Source organism: Bos mutus, chromosome 1 (genome assembly GCF_027580195.1).
Source record: "Bos mutus isolate GX-2022 chromosome 1, NWIPB_WYAK_1.1, whole genome shotgun sequence".
NCBI lineage: Eukaryota > Metazoa > Chordata > Mammalia > Artiodactyla > Bovidae > Bos > Bos mutus.
Genome location: NC_091617.1, coordinates 131,057,568 through 131,076,065, shown reverse-complemented (window position 1 = coordinate 131,076,065; position 18,498 = coordinate 131,057,568). Strand labels below are relative to the sequence as shown.

The following is an 18,498-nucleotide window of genomic DNA, read 5'->3' as shown; positions in this document are numbered from 1 at the left end:
TTTTGGGCACAACTATGCCTGCCTTCAGGGTGAAGTGGTTAGAGAAAGCATAGGTGTCCCTTTGGATTCTTTTTTAAGAAAAATTATTTCTCTTTTGGTTGTGCCGCACAGCATGTGGGAAGCTAGTTCCATGACCAGGACTCAAACCCACATTCTCTGCATTGGGAGCACAGAGGCTTAACCTCTGGGCTGCCAGGGAAGTCCCCTCTCGCGGTCATAATATATATGCTCTCTCCACCATTGTGGCAGTAATGCAGAGGCACCGTTGGCGGCCTTGGGGCAGGGCTGGGAGAGGAGGGAAAGAAGAAAACCACCTCAGGGACTGAACTTACCCACTCTGGCTTTCCAGAGCCTTTCCCCCCAGTGCTTTGGCCAGGTGAGCTGCTCTTCCATATGAGGTTTTTCCTTATTGTACCTGCTGCACAGTTTGCTGTTCCACTTAGTTTTAGGTCAAAGCTAAGAAATAAAGTGTGTGTGTGTGGTGGGGTGACCAAAAAGAAATTTATTGTTCAGTCAAATTTCAAAGGAAATTTATATATTCAAAGAGAAATCTGTGTATTGATCTTTTTTTCAAGTTGATTTTCCTCTTCAAGCTACCTGTTGTATACTTCCCAGAGTCCTTAGTTAGCTGATTCTTTGCATCTTTTTCATGGAGATTTTGGTTGTGATCAGTTGGGAGAGAGGGTTTGCAGCAGGCTTATTTATAGTCATCATTCCTGAAATTAAAAATACTTGGGCCAATGATTTTTAATATTTAAAACGGTATGGAAAAGTTCACTGATAAAGTTTTAAATTCCACATTAGAAACTAGTCTTTAAGAAACTCTACTGCTTGTTGTGTTTTGGTAGAGTACCAAAAAAGAATCCACAGTTATCTGAAAACACTTTTAAAATACTCTTTCCCTTTTTCCAGCTATACATTTATGTGAAACCAGGTTTTCTTTTCAGCCAAAATAATATTGATGGTGGTTTAGTTGCTAAGTCGTGTCCAATTCTTGGAACCTCATGGACTGTAGCCCACCAGGCTCCTCTGTCCATGGGATTTTCCAGGCAAGAATACTGGAGTGGATTGCCATTTCCTTCTTCAGGGGATCTTCCCGACCCAGGAGTTGAACCCAGGTCTCCCACATTGCAGGCAGATTCTTTACTGACTGAGCTATGAGGGAAGCCCAAAACAACACTGTAATACAGTAAATGTAGAAACAGGAGAATCCACCTTCTATTAAATAGTCAGACATTTTTAAAAGAAACGCAAAAAATGTAAAATAATTCTACTCTTTTCATTAACGTTTTGTTTTAGAAAATATAATTTTCATTTAAAATGTTAAAACATATTGACTTAAATGTGATTATATTTAATTGAATTTAAAATGCCCTAACAATTTCTTACCTTTAATTTTCATGGTAAATATTGATAAAAGTTCTTTGAGTCTTCAGATTTTAAGTATGTGAAAGGGTTTTGAAACCAAATAGTTTGAGAATTGTTGATTTAGTAGGTAATTGGTTTCCATGTATTTATAACTTGTATATTCCTCTTCTGTTCCTTAAGAGTCAGCAGTAATCAAAAGTACATGAACTCGGGGTGGGGAGTGAAAAGAACATGTATTTGACTCCTAGTTGACTCCCAGTTTCCCCTGCTTATTTTCACAGGTTGAAAAGCCATTTAATTTCTTAATATCTGTATTATAAAGTGAGGATAATACTTTGAATGATTATTGTGAGGGAAATGCTAGGATATGCCTGAATCATAGACCTTCAGTAAATGTTCCTTGGTGTATAGAGTTAGATAGTTTTAACAACTCTCAGCCTTTGTGAGGGTGTAGAAACCTTTCATTTTAAGCCAGTAGGTGTTCTCTAACTCAGTTCGTTGATCCCTTTCCAGTCAGAATGAAGGGTATAATTTATGAAGATTCCTAGAACAGTAAATTTCATATTGTCTTTAGTGACATATTGAAATGATTGAGTTCTTTAATTCCAACTTGGTTCTGTCCTTGTGGTAACCAGATTAGTGAGTGTGTGAAGATCCAGTTTGGGAATGAGATTGGAAGTGAATTTGAAAAACAAACTAAGATGAGGAAATAAGCCCAGGAAAAAAAGACAAACAGGATGTGGGTACTATAAGGTGAGAATTATGTCAAGTGCGAGGTCCATGATGTTTATATGATGAGAGCAGGGCAGGCAGTCAGTGCGGATTAGTGGACAGCTTTATAATGGAAATCCAACACTCGGTGTCAGGGAGAAATTGGACACTGTTTGGTGAGGCTCTTCGGTTTAGGTGCTAGGCTCAAGGAAGAGACAAAAGGATAGGAATCTCATTCCTGAAAGCAAGAATGCGGGCAGAGAACATCCCAATGCAAATATTGTTAGTGTGGTTGGAAATATGGAGCTGAAGCTATTGTAGGAAACTGTGAGATATTAATTGACAGTCTTTACAACCAGCCCTCTGGGTTGGATCAGAAAAAGTGCAGTGGAGTCACTACATTTTAAATTTAGGTCATTTAAACTAAGCTTGGATAAAAGATAGCAAGAGAGAAATGGCTGTTAAAATAGTGCAAATGTTACTACTGGTAATTCTCCTCTGAGTATCTGTTCCAGGGCAAGTGTGAGATGGGAAACATTTACTTTTCTTTTCTCAGGTTGCCTCAGTTGCTGTCTCTCTCATAGTGTCATGTCATTTCACTTTGTGACTTGTTCTCAAAGATGCAGAGTTTTCCCCACTATCTGAACTCTAAAGTTAGCTCTTCTATCTGGTCCTTAACTGAGAGATGGTCATCAGAGGAAAGCTAAATTATAGTGGGTTTTGTTTTTGTTTTAGAATGTAATTGTTTAAATTTTGAATGTAATTCTGCTGGAAAGCAGATTGCATTTTATATCAACCTAACTGCTCTTAAATTTTTTTATGTTACTTGCCCCATGTTCCTCGTCCATATTTTGTGTTTTGGATGCCTGTTCTGATTAGCAAGCTTTCAGTTCGTTTTCTCTATTTTTATAGTACATTTGAAAAATCAAGTAATGTGAATGAAAAATATTCAAACCACACACATATATGGAGTGTAGAGAGGGAAATGAAAGTCTTAACCACTCAGAGAGGCTACCACTGTACAGTTTGATGTGTATCCCCCTTGAACTTTTAATGTAGTAGGATTTTTTTCAAAATATCATAGTCATATTGTTTTGGAATTTGATGGTGTGATCACTTACCTAGAGCCAGACATCCTGGAATGCAAAGTCAAGTGGGCCCTAGGAAGCATCACTACAAACAAAGCTAGTGGAGGTGATGGAATTCAGTTGAACTATTTTAAATTCTAAAAGATGATACTGTGAAAGTGCTGCACTCAGTATGCCAGCAAATTTGGAAAACTCAGCAGTGGCCACAAGACTGGAAAAGGTCAGTTTTCATTCCAATCCCAAAGAAAGGCAATGCCAGAATGTTCAAACTGCCTCACAATTGCACTCATCTCACATGCTAGCAAAATAATGCTCAAAATTCTCCAAGCCAGGCTTCAACAGTACGTGAACTGTGAACTTCCACGTGTTCAAGCTGCATTTAGAAAAGGCAGAGGAACCAGAGATCAAATTGCCAACATCCATTGGATCATGGAAAAAGCAAGAGAGTTCCAGAAAAACATCTATTTCTGCTTTATTGATTATGCCAAAGCCTTTGACTGTGTGGATCACAATAAACTGTGGGAAATTCTGAAGGAGATGGGAATACCAGACCACCTGACATGCCTCTTGAGAAACCTGTATGCAGGTCAGGAAGCAGCAGTTAGAACTGGACATGGAACAACATGAAACATGGTTCCAAATTGAGAAAGGAGTACATCAAGGCTGTATATTGTCACTGTGCTTATTTAACTTATATGCAGAGTACATCATGAGAAACGCTGGGCTGGATGAAGCACAAGCTAGAATCAAGATTGCTGGGAGAAGAATCAGTAACCTCAGGTATGAAGATGACACCACCTTTATGGCAGAAAGAGAAGAGGAACTAAAAAGCCTCTTGATGAAAGTGAAGGAGGAGAGTGGAAAAGTTGGCTGAAATCTCAACATTCAGAAAACGAAGATCATGGCATCTGGTCCCATCACTTCCTGGTAAATAGATGGGGAAACAGTAAGCAACTTTATTTTGAGGGGCTCCAAAATCACTGTAGATCGTGACTGTAGCCATGAAATTAAAAGATGCTTACTCCTTGGAAGAAAAGCTATGACCAACCTAGAAAGCATATTAAAAAGCAGACATTACTTTGTCAACAAAGGTTCATCTAGTCAAAGCTATGGTTTTTCCACTAGTCATGTATGGATGTGAGAGTTGGACTATAAAGAAAGCCAAACGCCGAAGAGTGTTGGAGAGGACTCTTGAGAGTCCCTTGGACTGCAAAGAGATCCAACCAATCCATCCTGAAGGAAACCAGTCCTGAATATTCACTGGAAGGACTGATGCCGAAGCTGAAACTCCAATACTTTGGCCACCTGAAGAGAAGAACTGACTCATTTGAAAAGACCCCAATGCTGGGAAAGATTGAAGGCAGAAAGAGAGGACGACAGAGGATGAGATGGTTGAATGGCATCACCAACTCAATAGACATGAGTTTGAGTAAACTCCGGGAGTTGGCGTTGGACAGGGAGGCCTGGCGTGCTGCAGTCTATGGGGTTGCAAAGAATTGGACACGACTGAGCAACTGAACTGAACTGACCATACTTGAGTCATTATTTTAGAAGACTGGTAGGTTTTGAGTCCTTTGCAATAACCCCCCAAATGTATCTTCCTTGTAGATACAGTTGAATGCTAGGGGTTGTTGAATTCTAAATTAAAATGGATTTTTCTGAATATACTGAAGAACTTAACTTCTTTGTTGAGAAAACAGAATGCTGTTCAATAAGCAGAAGCAGAATTTATTTGCTTGCTAAACCAGGGGTAGCTATTTATGTGTAATAATCTCTCTGAAGAAAGTAGAGAGCTAATCTAGGTTCAGGAGTGACTTATGACTTAAGTTGCAACATTTCTTCTCTTTATTCTAAAAGAGTTTGTGTAAGTTGGAATTATTTGTTCCTTTTTTTGTTGTTGTTCTTTGAATTTTAATAGAATTTGCCTGTGAAACTATCTGACCCTGGTGTTTTCATTTATGGGAAGATTTCTTAATGACTAATTCAATTTTACTACTTTTGTTACTTTAATTTTTCTATAAATTTGTACATTTACTTTTTTCTCATATATATTGAGAAAGATTTTAATATTGCTGTGGCTTCTGAATGTCTAGCATCTATAATTATGACTCCTTTTTTATTTATATTTGGGTGTACTTTTTTCTTTTTTTCATTTTTAAAAAAATTTGTTGAAGTATAGTTGATTTACAAGGTTGTGTTAGTTTCTGCTGTACAGCCAAGTGGTTCAGTTTTATATATGTTCTTTTTCATATTCTTTTCCATTATGGTTTATCACAGGATATTGAATATAGATCCCTGTGTCATACAGTAGGTCCTTGTTTATCTATTCAATACATAATAGTTTGCTAATCCCAAGCTCCCTCACGCATGTGCCCCTGCCCTCGACAGCCTCGACAGTTTTTCCTCTGGGTCTGTCAGTCTATTTTATAGATAATTTCATTTATATCATTTTAAAGTAATTTTATTTTGGCTGTGATTGGTCTTCATTGCAGTGCATGAGGCTCTTTGTTGTAGCACATGGGCTTTCTCTAGCTGCAGTGGGTGGGGCTATTCTCTAGTGGTGTGCGGGTTTCTCGATGCTGTGGTTTCTCTTGTTGCGGCATGAGCACACGGGCTCAGTTGCTCTGCAACCTGTTGGATCTTATTTCCCAGTCCAGGGTTCAAACCCTTGTTCCCTGTGCTGGCAAGTGGACTCCCAACCACTGGATCACCAGGGAAGTCTCAGTGTGTCATATTTAATAAGTGATGTCATATGGTATTTGTCTTTCTCTTTCTGATGTACTTCACTCAGTGTAATAGTCTATAGGTCTAATCATGTTGCTGTACATGACATTATTTCACTCTTTTTATGGCTGAGTAGTATTCCACTGTGTATATATACCACATCTTCTTTATCCATTCCTGTTTCCATGGACATTTAGGCTATTTCCATGTCTTGGCTATTGTAAGTAATGCTGCAGTGAACATTAGGTATGTGTATCTTTTTTATTTATAGTTTTGTCTGGATATATGCTTAGGAGTGGGATTGTAGCCTCATATAACAGCTCTATTATTAGTTTCTTCTGTTTTTTTTTTTTTTTTGAGGAAACCTTATCTTGTTTTTCATGGTGGCTGCACCTATTTTCATTGCCACCAACAGTATAGGATTTTTCTCCACACCTTCTCTGGCATTTGTTATTTGTAGACCTTTCAATAATTGCCATTCTGACCAAGGTGAGATAGTGCTTCCTTACGGTTTTGATTTGCATTTTCTAATAATTAGTGATGTTTAGCAGTGTTGAGCATCTTTTCATGTGCATGTTGGCCATCTGTATGTCTTCTTTGGAGAAATTCATGTAGGTCTAATGCCCATTTTTTGATTTTTTTTTTTTACTGAGTTGTATGAGCTGTTTGTGTATTTTGGAAATTAAGCCCCTGCCAGTCGCATCACTCGCAGGTGTTTTCTGCCAGTCCATAGGTTATCTTTTCATTGTGCTTGTGGTATCCTTTGCTGTATAAAAGCCTGTGAGTTTGATTAGGTCCTATTTGCTTTTATTTCCATTGCCTTGGGAGACTGACCTAAGAAAATATTGGTACGATCTATGTCAGAGAATATCTTGCTTATATTCTAAGAGTTTTATGGTGTCATATCTTATATTTAAGTCTTTAAGCTATTTGAGTTTATTTTTATGTATGGCATTATGAGAGTGTGTTCTAACTTTATTGATTTACAGGTAGCTGTCCAGCTTTCCCAACACCACTTGCTGATGAGACTGTTTTTCTCCATTGCATAGTCTTCCCTCCTTTGTTGAAGATTAATTGACCATAGATGTGTGGGTTTATTTCTGGGCTCTCTATTCCTTTTTTCATTTTTTAGTCTTGTCAGAACTATGTCCATTTTTTAGTCATATCTAACTTTGTTTTGAGCCTTTCTTCTATGTCTTTTTGCTTTCTGTTTCATTAAATTCTGCTTTTATTTTTATTATTTCCTTTTACCTGGTTTTCTTTATGTTCTTTTATAACTGAAGACAGATGATCCGTTCATTAATTTATTTTTAACTTTTCTTATTTTTCTGATGTAACTATGTATAACTACAGATCTCTTTTTTATATTCTCCTTTGCTGCATCACACAAAGTTATTCGTATAGTCTTTAATTTTACTTACAAGTATTTTCAAAATTCTGTTAAGATTTCTTCTCTGGCTCATCAGTGTTTGTTGTTATTGTTTTGCTCAGTCGTGTCTGACTTGGCGACCCCATGGACTATAGCCCACCAGGTTCTTCTGTCCGTGGGATTCTCCAGGCAAGAATACTGGAGTGGGTTGCCATTTCCTTCTCCACATCAGTTTTTAGAAGTTTCTAGACCTATAAGATTTTTTAAAAGCTATCTTTTTGTTAGGATTGTCAAAGAATATGACTTAAGATACCAAGTACACAAAAAATGTGTAGAGATTTTTATGGCATTTGATTGGATTTTGTACATACTCTTGTTTGTGTTCTTCTGTTTGGAGGTTATATTTGTGTATGTTTATTGCATCATACTTAATAGTTATGATGTCAGTTCTTCTTTAACCTTTCTAATTTTTTGTCTTCTTAATTTACTACTGAGATAAATATGTTAAAAGTTAAACCTTTACGACAATGGATTTGTCAGTTTTTTCTTGTTTTGTCAATCTATTTTGAACCCATATTAATAGGTACACATAAGCTTAGCTGTTTTGTATATTGAATAAAACCTTTTATCAGGATATAGTGACTTTCCTTATCACTAGTGATAGCTTTGCCTTAAAGTCTTTTTGTATGTTATTAATATATCTATACCAGTTCTGTATTGATTAGTATTTGCCTGGTATTTTAATTTTTTTCCCTATTTTTATTTTTTAACCATTCACTACTTTAGGTTCTTCGGTGTGTTTCTCTTGACAAGCATGTGGACAACTTCTCACCCTTACATAAAATATTTTCTGTGTGGTTGCAGCGCAGAAGGTGCTGAAAAATGGCAGAAGAGGTGGTGGTGGTAGCCAAGTTTGATTATGTGGCCCAGCAAGAGCAAGAGCTGAACATCAAGAAGAATGAGAGACTGTGGCTTCTGGATGACTCAAAGTCCTGGTGGCGAGTTCGAAATTCCATGAATAAAACGGGTTTTGTGCCTTCTAACTATGTGGAAAGGAAAAACAGTGCTCGGAAAGCATCTATCGTAAAAAACCTAAAAGATACCTTAGGTAAGTTATTTTTGTTTTAAAACAAGAACAGCGATACTTTCTTTCTAATTAATGCTAGAAATTCATTCTTTGTACAGAATTTTGGCATCAGTGGGCAGAACTGACTAGAACATCCCAAGCTGGGATTTCAGCTAGGCGAGATAAGTTTGGCTCATAGCAAGTGTATTCAAGTCAGGTGTGTTCAAAAAGACCAGTGAAGGTCATTTTCTGTAAATCTAGCTAGTGGAACGCACTCTTGATTTTCTGTCAGGGGCTCCTTGAACCGTAGGTACCTATTGGAGTTTAGACAGATTCTCCATATAATTGAGATGGGGATAAATGAATGAGATGCAGAATATCCTCCTTGTCATTAAGGTCACTTATTTTACAGGATACATTGATGGATTTTACATCTAATGGCTTTAGTTCAGTTCAGTTCAGTTGCTCAGTCATGTCCGACTCTTTGTGACCCCATGAATTGCAGCATGCCAGGCCTCCCTGTCCATCACCAGCTCACGGAGTTTGCTCAGACTCATGTCCATCAAGTCGGTGATGCCATCCAGCCATCTCATCCTCTGTCTTCCCCTTCTCCTCCTGCCCCCAATCCCTCCCAGCATCAGAGTCTTTTCCAATGAGTCAGCTCTTCGCATGAGGTGGCCAAAGTACTGGAGCTTCAGCTTTAGCATCATTCCTTCCAAAGAACACCCAGGACCAATCTCCTTTAGAATGGACTGGTTGGATCTCCTTGCAGTCCAAGGGACTCTCAAGAGTCTTCTCCAACACCACAGTTCAAAAGCATCAATTCTTCGGCACTCAGCCTTCTTCACAGTCCAACTCTCACATCCGTACGTGACCACTGGAAAAACCATAGCCTTGACTAGACGGACCTTTGTTGGCAAAGTAATGGCTCTGCTTTTGAATATGCTATCTAGGTTGATCATAACTTTCCTTTCAAGGAGTAAGCGTCTTTTAATTTCATGGCTGCAGTCACCATCTGCAGTGATTTTGGAGCCCAAAAAAATAAAGTCTGACACTGTTTCCAGTGTTTCCCCATCTATTTCCCATGAAGTGATGGGACCAGATGCCATGATCTTAGTTTTCTGAATGTTGAGCTTGAAGCCAACTTTTTCACTCTCCTCTTTCACTTTCATCAAGAGGCTTTTGAATTCCTCTTCACTTTCTGCCATAAGGGTGGTGTCATCTGCATATCTGAGGTTATTGATATTTCTCCCGGCAATCTTGATTCCAGGTTGTGCATCTTCTAGCCCAGCGTTTCTCATGATGTACTCTGCATATAAGTTAAATAAGCAGGCTGATAATGGCTTACATTTTGATATTTGCTTTTAAAAACAAACTCATTTTGTTCTTATGTTTGATAAAAGTTTTAAGTTGTGGATCATTGCCATATATTAGCATCTACAAAGCTTATCTTTCTTATTTTGTTTCTCTTCTTTCTTCCTGTAACTGTAAATTTTGTTTTTACTGACCTTCCCTTAGGGCCATAAATAGGGGAATCTACTTCATGTTGGGCTTGGCCAAGCTGTGATAGGAAGGAAATATGCACAGATGAGAACCAGTCTGTCTCTCTCTTTTTAAAAAATTCTCCTTAGCTAACAGGAAGGAACTGGGAGGGACATAATTTCCCTCAGGTATTTAGGCAAGCATGCTGTTACTTAATAGTTCTTGGTGTATATGTAGAAGAAAAAGTATAATTTCTCCTTGAAAAAGATAGTTTGACAATAATGTGACTTTGAAGAATAATGTGACATGATTGAACATGGAGTATTATTGACTGCTTTATATTAATTTTTATTTCTTACTCAGCATTATTGTTATTCTGTTCTAAAGGTAATTTAATAAATGAAGTTATTATCCACACATTTAAATGCTTTAACTAGGCTTACCTTTTTTTTTTTTTTTTTTTTGAGATTTTTGAGGTCATTGTTATTAGTTAATTATTTAATATTAGTTTTTAAATGGAAGACAGTTGGAAAGAGATTGTCCTTGAATGGTTGAAGAGATCAAAGTTAGAATCAGGAATACTTATGATTTTGTAAATAATTAGATATTTATTTAAAGTATATTGATTAAGGGTGTTTGAGAAAATTAAGGTGACTTCTGTCAAAATATGCTTTATAGTGATGAAGGCACAGAAAGGACTAAGGACACACCTAGATAAACTTTCATGTCCTTTAAAAAAGGATAGTGGTATCCTGAGATATAGCAGAGGTGACGGTAATTAACAAAAGACAGTGAAAAAACTAATATAGAGCAAGGAGAAAATCCCAGTTTTAGATACAACTTCATATAAATTGCAAAAGCTTTAGTAGATACAGTTTTTGTTATTAATACTCCTGGGAAACCTTCCATACTATTTTCTGATATTATTGAGACAGTTTTAGCTGTCTCAAGACTGTATCTTTTTAACTGTCTTGAGACTGTATTATTGAGACTGTTATCTATTTAAGTTCTAGGCTTAATATCATTGTATTATATTACAGTTATTGCTGTCTATTCCAAAGTACTTGGAAACATTCTGTTTTAAGGTAGTGACCTACAGTTAGCCTGTATAATGATGTAAATCCAGTTTTTGCCTTGGGTGGACAGCCTTCTCCCCTTTCTCCAGGTTTCTGAATCCTGTTTTGGTAACTTAAATGTTCCATATAACTAATGGATTTGTTTCACAATGATTGTGCTGATGGAGATATTGTTCGAAGGTTAAGAAAAAAAAGGAGAAAACAAAGAAAAGAATGAATACATGATGAGAAATAGAAAAATAGTACAGATGAATGTAGTTCCAGGGCGGGAATAGAGATTCAGACATAAAGAACTCTGGGAGAAGAGGTTAGGAAAGGGGAGGGTGGGATGAACTGGGAGATTAGGTTTGACAGAAATACACTTAGACGTGTGAAACAGATAGCTAGTGGGAACCTGCAGAGCAGCACAGGGAGCTCAACTTGGTGCTCTGTGATGACCTCAATGGGTGGGTTGGGGGTGTAGGATCAAGGGAGCTCCAAGAGGGAGGGGATATAGATATACATATTGCTGATTCACTTTGTTGTACAACAGAAACTAACGCAACATTGTAAAGTAATTCTACTCCAATTAAAAAAGAATGAATACATGAATATATTTTCAACTACTGAAAAAAATATGCTTTAAATATGTGCTTTAAAACTTTTTCCAAAATAAATCTGAATAGTAAGGTCATATTTGTGGCCATCATGATATCCTTGTTTTATAAGTTCTGTTAGCATTCAGGGAAAGAATGTTTTGGCAAGAGGAAAGCCTTAGGAAAACTTTCTATTGCCTGGGTGTGGGCCAAGTCACATGGATGGGGTGTGGGGAGTTTCAGTGTTGCAGAACCAGGAAGTTAACTGAAAATTATCCTGCTGTATTAACAAACTAACGAAAGAGAACACGGGATTTTTTTTTTTCAAGATGAATTGGCTAAAGGTGTTTAAAGATTTTTTCAGTAAGTGAATCTGTTTATTATATCTATAGCTTTCTTGTTTTTGAATTAGAATTTTCAGTTTGTGAATTTAAAGGAAAACTGTAAGGAGAGAACATGGTGGGTTTATATAGGCTGGTGCTTTATGTTTGTGAATCATAAGCTAAGTGATTGGCAGTACATCAGATATTAATAGCTTTGACTTGATAAGTAAAATAATTTCAAAATTTTAATATCAGTATTTCAATAACAAATAGAAAAAGTATAAATGATTTGACTTTGATGTAGTTCTCTGAACTTAGCGTAGACATTTGAAATGAACTAAATAAATTGTAAACATTTTAGGAGGAGAAAAAGGATTTAAGTGAGCAAGTTCCTTCATCCTCAGCATTTGAAGTAACATGATACTGTTACTGCTTTTTACTTAGACTTGAGAGGACTGATGTAGAAGATAATGCTTAATGAAAGCACCAGTATAGAGGGTATTTTAATTTAATCAGTGTCAGATTGCTAGAAATTGCTGTTTTGGTTAATGTGAGATTTGATAGTTTGAAATGAATTGTGAGAGCAGCTGCATACAAAGAATTTGAAAACATTGACAGAAAATAGTGAACTTGGATTGCTTTGAGTCGAGGTTTTAAAGTGATTCTGATACTAACAAAGAACCTAAATTGTGGATCTGCTGATAGCCTTTGTATACTCCTGTGATAGTGAACTTGATTTGGTCTCTTTGAACAGTTGCTCAGTGGTTCTAGAAAAATGAACAGAGAAATTGTTGTAGAACTCTCTTATGTGTAAGGAGTCTAAGGAAACAGAGTAACCTGTCAGGAGATTTTGGGGCAAAGAGCAAAATGGAAAGGGATCAGGCACTTCATTGTCAAAAAAGCTATAATTATAATATTAAGACTCATTCATTTTTTTTCGGTAACTTTGGTGGCCAGATGAATCCTTCTGGAATATGTCTCTCTTGTTTACTTTTTGGGGAGTTGTTAAAATTTTAGATCCATTTTTGGGGGTTAGTTTTCCTTTTAAAGAGTTTATTCATTCATTCATTTATCAACATTTTTATTGAGAACCTACCTACTGTAGGCCAGATAAAAACTAACTGTTACAGAACTTAGATTCTGATGGGGAGGTAGGTGACGGTTATGTATTGTTAATATTTCTTAAGTTTGATTTTAAGTGATACTGACCATAAACCAACTAGAAGTGATGTAAAAAGGATATACTGTATCACTGATACAGTGATTTAATATATACCATCAATATAATATAAAATTATCATTCTATTGAATCTTAGAAAGTTGATAGTTATTCTTAAATACATTTGTAGACTTAAAGTCAGGATTTGAGATTGATAGCCAAAGTATTTGTTCCTCACTGCTTACAGTAAGCCGAAATTTTACTAATTTAGTTTTATAGCTTGTTAGAATAGAAATAGGCTATTCACCTACTGTTTTCCCTGAACGGACTTGAAACATAGAGGAAACAATATTTGTGCTCCTTGTGTGGTAGGCAACTTAGAACCCTTGAGAACAGAAAGGGCATTGTTTCAGATAAAGCAGAGAATAATAAAAAGCAGTAATTTATCTTATTTCATATAAATCAGGTAAACTGATAAAAATACAAAAAAATATTAAATAAAAACCTCTGTTGGAAAGAACATCATTTATAATATTTAGAATTCCTTCATTCTCCTCCCAGATATATCAGTTATTAGCCATGTGGCCAAGGGTGTATAACTTTCCTGATTTCCTGTTTCTTATTTGTAAAGGAGAGAGTTGGGCAAGACCAGATGATCTTGGAAATTCCCTACTGACTCTGAAAGTCTTATAGTCCTGGTACACAGCTGATCAGCCTTATGTGTATCATAGAAATCAGGGGGAAATCCATAAGGGAGAAGCTGGTTTTTAAGAAATAGGAACATAACAGAATTATAGTTCCCTAAAGAATTAGCAAGGATCAGTATTATTCTTTTATTTTTGCTGTGCCGGGTCTTCATTGTGGCACACAGGCTTCTCTTGTTGCAGAGCATGTGGGGCTCCGTAGTTGAGGCATGTGGGCTTAACTGCACACAGCATATGGGATTTTCATTCACTGACCAGGGATTGGACCCACCTCTCCTGCATTAGAAGGGGGATTCTTAACCACTGGACCACCACGGAAGTGCCCCCCGTCAGACTCATTCTGTCGAGCATTTATTTACTGTGTGATTCAGATGGAGGCGAAATGACATCCTTAAAGTAAAGACCTAATGATGAAAGTGTAACTAGTACATTGAGTTCAGAAATACATTTGAAAGCTAAAAACTGAGAAACAGATTAATAGAGACAGACATTAATGTAAAAGGCTACATTAACTTTTTAAAAGGGATTGAAAAATTGCTGAGAATCTGTCCTGGCAGTGGTTTACATGAGTAAAAGACTTAGCAGGAGCTGCTGTGATAATGTATGTGCTAAAAAAACTCTCAACATGTTATATGATGGTATTGATTCAAATTTATGAGGTGCTCAGGTGAAGGGCTGCAGTGTGTGCTGGCCAAATAAAACATGACATAGTCTATTCATTTTGGGGAGCTATACTTTAACAGGGGTTTTGAGAAACCCAGGTGCTTCCAAATACTGGCATAAGGTTTATCAAAGGATTTGGAAACCAGGTTACATAATGAATAATTAATCGGTACAAAGATTTGCCTTAACTATCCTATAGGAGAGGACAACCATTTTATAAAGATGGAATATTCACAGTGCTTCACTAGATTCTTAAAAACTTTTGAGGAGTTAATAGTACATTGTTTTGGTCAAGAAATGGTGCTATAGGAAGAAAGAAGACTAGTGGATTGGAGTGGAAGGGGAAGAGTGTGAGTGAGGGGAAGATTGAAAGCTATACTAATGCTTTTGGTTTTTTTAAACAAAGCTAATGATAAAAATGACTACCTCAGAGTTATGCACATCCTGAGTTCATGAACCTGAGTATTTCCCTCCCAACCCTGGCCACGTCCAGCTATTTCATGCTATAGTAAAAAAATAAAATAATAAAAATAGTAAAGAGAAATAAATAAAATAATAAAAATAGTGGGAAAAAAAGTATAGTAAAAAAATGCTTATTTTTGAAAAAATAAATTCCGGAAGCACTAGGAGGTAGGAAAATATTGATAATAGTCACCATTGATTGAGTGCCCGCTGTATGCTGTGTATGCACTGTGCTGAGTGCTTTCCATATAAACTTTTAAAAATTCGTTACAAAATTTTTCTGAGATAGGTAGTTACTACGCACTACATTTCACAAACAAGGAAACTAGAGTTTAAAGAAGATTAAATAACTTGACCAAGCTCTGATTAATCTGTAAGTAGCACCATTGAAATTTAAACTTAGGGTCTCTTGTTAAAGAGTTTTCCTAGTGCACACATTACATTTATGACTATAGTGTTAGAGTCAGATAAGTAATGGATTGGCAGGATTTGCTGCAAAAGGGTCTGATTAAAATTAGGATTGTGGTGAACCAGCTGAAGTTGAGAAAAATTTAGAAAAGATTATACATTAATCTGAAGGAGCCTGCTTGTTGTTGTGATGTGATGTGAAAGTCACTCAGTCGTGTCTGACTGTTGCGACCCCATGGACTATACAGCCCATGGAATTCTCCAGGCCAAAATACTGGAGTGGGTAGCCTTTCCCTTCTCCAGGGGATCTTCCCAACCCAGGTCTCCTGCATTGCAAGCAGATTATTTACCAGCTGAGCCACAAGGAAGCCCAAGAATACTGGAGTGGGTAGCCTATCCCTTCTCTAGCAGATCTTCTCTGCATTGCAGGTGGATTGTTTACCAACTGAGCTATCCAGGAAGCCCTGTGTTGTTGGAATGATCTAATTGTTGATTATAACATACTTGAGAAATTGAGATACTAATACTTTACATTTGTATAATTTTGTAAAGTGCATTTGCATCTACTCTCTTATTGATAAAACATGAGATTAGAAGGAATGTTTTTAAGCAGTGGAAACAAGCCCTTCCTAAAGATTTGTAAGCAGGGGAAAAAGCAGACTATCAATTTTGCATGCATTTGTATCATCCACATGATAAACAGGACTTTGTGTTGCACAGAAAACAGATATTCTAAGTTTATATTTTCTGTGAACTGTTTCTGGCCTCTAAGATTAAAATAAGTTGTTTTGATTGTTTCCCACTTGGGATTTAATTGTTGGGTCTGTCTAGAAATTCTTCATTCTTTTTTTGGACAAGGTATAATTAGTCTTAGACCATTTATCTTTTTCAGAATCAAAAAAATATTTTAGAACTAGTCTTCATTTTCAGATTTAAATTTTGCATTTGCATATTATATCAATATTCAATTTAATCAATTTAATAAACCCATTGATCATCTTCCATCTGTACAGTTATAAGTAGTATATAGGAAATGCAAAAGATCAGTGAGATAGTAAAATGATCCTCTCCGAAAGCTTATATTCTTGTAGATAGGGTTAAAAGATAAATACAGGAAATGCTAGCATACAAGTACCTCAGAAATACAGAATACTAAATAAAAATATTTTTTTAAAAAGGAGAGCTTATATATCATGGGAGTTGAGGATGGAGAATGAAGGATGTTGAAAAACACAAAGCAAGAAGATAATAAAGTTGTTATTTGAAATGACGCTTCTTGAATGGGTAGATTCTTTAAAAGACAGAATTTTTAATAAGGTTTTGGGAAAAGTCATGAATTAGATATTTCCACATTTTTATTAAACTTTAGTTTCAATGCAGGGCGTTACAGAAAGATGCTTTTATTTAACACTTACTCCTGTGTACTGTACTATTACATTATTGTATTCAGTTCTCATAACACTCATGATAAGTGCTGTTTACAAGCTCCAAAAAGTGAAATAGCTTCCTCAAGATGGCATGGTTAATAAGACACATACCTGGGATGTGAACCCAAAGGCCTATAATGTTTCAAGGCCTCTACTGTTTTCTATAGTCTATAACATAAGCCTGGAAATGAAGGTTTGAAGACAGTCTGTAGAGGACTGTAGACTCTAGGCACAGTTGTTGTTGTTTAGTCACTAAGTCGTGTCCGACTCTTGTGATCCCATGGACTGTAGCCTGTCAGGCTCTTCTGTCCATGGGATTCTCCAGGCAAGAATACTGGAATGGGTTGTCATTTCCTTCTCCAGGGGATCTTCCCGACACAGAAATTGAACCCGGGTTCTCCTGCATTACAGGCAGATGATTTAACAACTGAGCTGTGAGGGAAGCTCTAGGCACAGTATTTCTTGTAATTTATTAGGCAGAAGAGCCACTATTGGCTTTTGCGTAATCAGTTCAGTTTAGTCGCTCAGTTGTGTCTAACTCTTTGAGACCCCATGGACTGCAGCACGCCAGGCTTCCCTGTCCATCACCTACTCCTGGAGCTTGTTTAAACTCATGTCCATCAATTCGGCGATGCTATCCAGCCTCCATCCATCTCATCCTCATTCCCTCCTCCTCCTGCCTTCAGTCTTTCCCAGCATCAGGATCTTTTCCAATGAGTCAGTTTTTCACATCAGGTGGCCAAAGTATTGGAGCTTCAGCTTCAGCATCAGTCTTTCCAATGAATATTCAGGACTGATTTCCTTTAGGATTGACTGGTTTGATCTCCTTGCAGTCCAGAGGACTCTCAAGAGTCTTCTCTAGCACCACAGTTTGAAGGCATCAGTTCTTCAGTGCTTAGCTTTATAGTCCAACTCTCACATCCATAATTACTACTGGAAAAACTATAGCTTTGAGAAGATGGACCTTTGTTGGTAAAGTAATGTCTCTGCTTTTTAATATGTTGTCTAGGTTGGTCATAGCTTTTCTTCCGGGGAGCAGGCATCTTTTAATTTCATGGCTGCAGTCACTGTTCATAGTGATTTTGGAGCCAAGAAAATAAAGTCTGTCACTGTTTCCATTGTTTCCCCATCTGTTTGCCATGAAGTGATGGGACTGGATGCCATGATCTTTGTTTTTTGAATGTTGAGTTTTAAGCCAGCTTTTTCACTCTTATGTTTCACTTTCAAGAGGCTCTTTAGTTCCTTTTCGCTTTTTGCCATAAGGGTGTTATCATCTGCATATCTGAGGTTATTGATATTTCTCCCTGCAATCTTGATTGCAGCTTGTGCTACAATAGGTCATGTAATTGTAGCTGTAATATAAAGTTAGACTGGATGATATGGGTGATGGGTTTAAGTCAGATAGACTGGATTAGTAAAAGAAAAAGGAAAAGAAAACTAGAGGGTAGTGACGGCTCAAGCACAACATGGGCCTGAACTAGAACATGAATAGTAGAAATGGAAAGTTTTGGCAGAAAGGACATATGATGACTTTAAGAAATTGACGTGGGAATCTTTTAAGAAAGTAATTTTTATAATGTATAGTTCATGAAGGTAATTAACCATTTTTAAGTGTATAATTCAGCGTTATTAGTTCATTAACAGTGTTGTGCAACCATCGCATCTGTCTAATTCCAGACTATTTTCATCACTCCAAAAGGAAACCCTATTCCCATTCAACAGTTGCTCCCATTACTCCTTCTCTTCAGCCCCTGGCGACCACTAATCGTCTTTCTGTCTATACAGAGTTACCTACTCTGGCTATGTTGTTTAATATGTAATCATTATATGACATAACCAGAGTAGATAATATAGAATCATACAATATTAACCTTTTGTGTCGAGTTTCTTTCA

The 18,498-nt window shown here is 36.8% G+C and overlaps 1 protein-coding gene across 6 annotated transcripts in view; it reads left to right on the top strand.

The window, feature by feature from the left end:
- Window positions 1-18,498, top strand: part of NCK1 (NCK adaptor protein 1) — an 82,152-nt gene that overhangs the window by 48,921 nt on the left and 14,733 nt on the right. For 2 of the 6 annotated variants that reach the window (XM_070375845.1, XM_070375854.1), the window contains exon 2: window positions 8,047-8,368. In XM_070375845.1, coding sequence (XP_070231946.1) covers window positions 8,143-8,368 — 226 coding nt within the window. In that variant the 5' untranslated portion in view covers window positions 8,047-8,142. Of the gene's footprint in view, window positions 1-8,046; window positions 8,369-11,703; window positions 11,823-18,498 lie in introns of those variants that run through there. The other 4 variants (XM_005889891.3, XM_070375864.1, XM_070375860.1 and 1 more) reach the window with 3 other exon arrangements.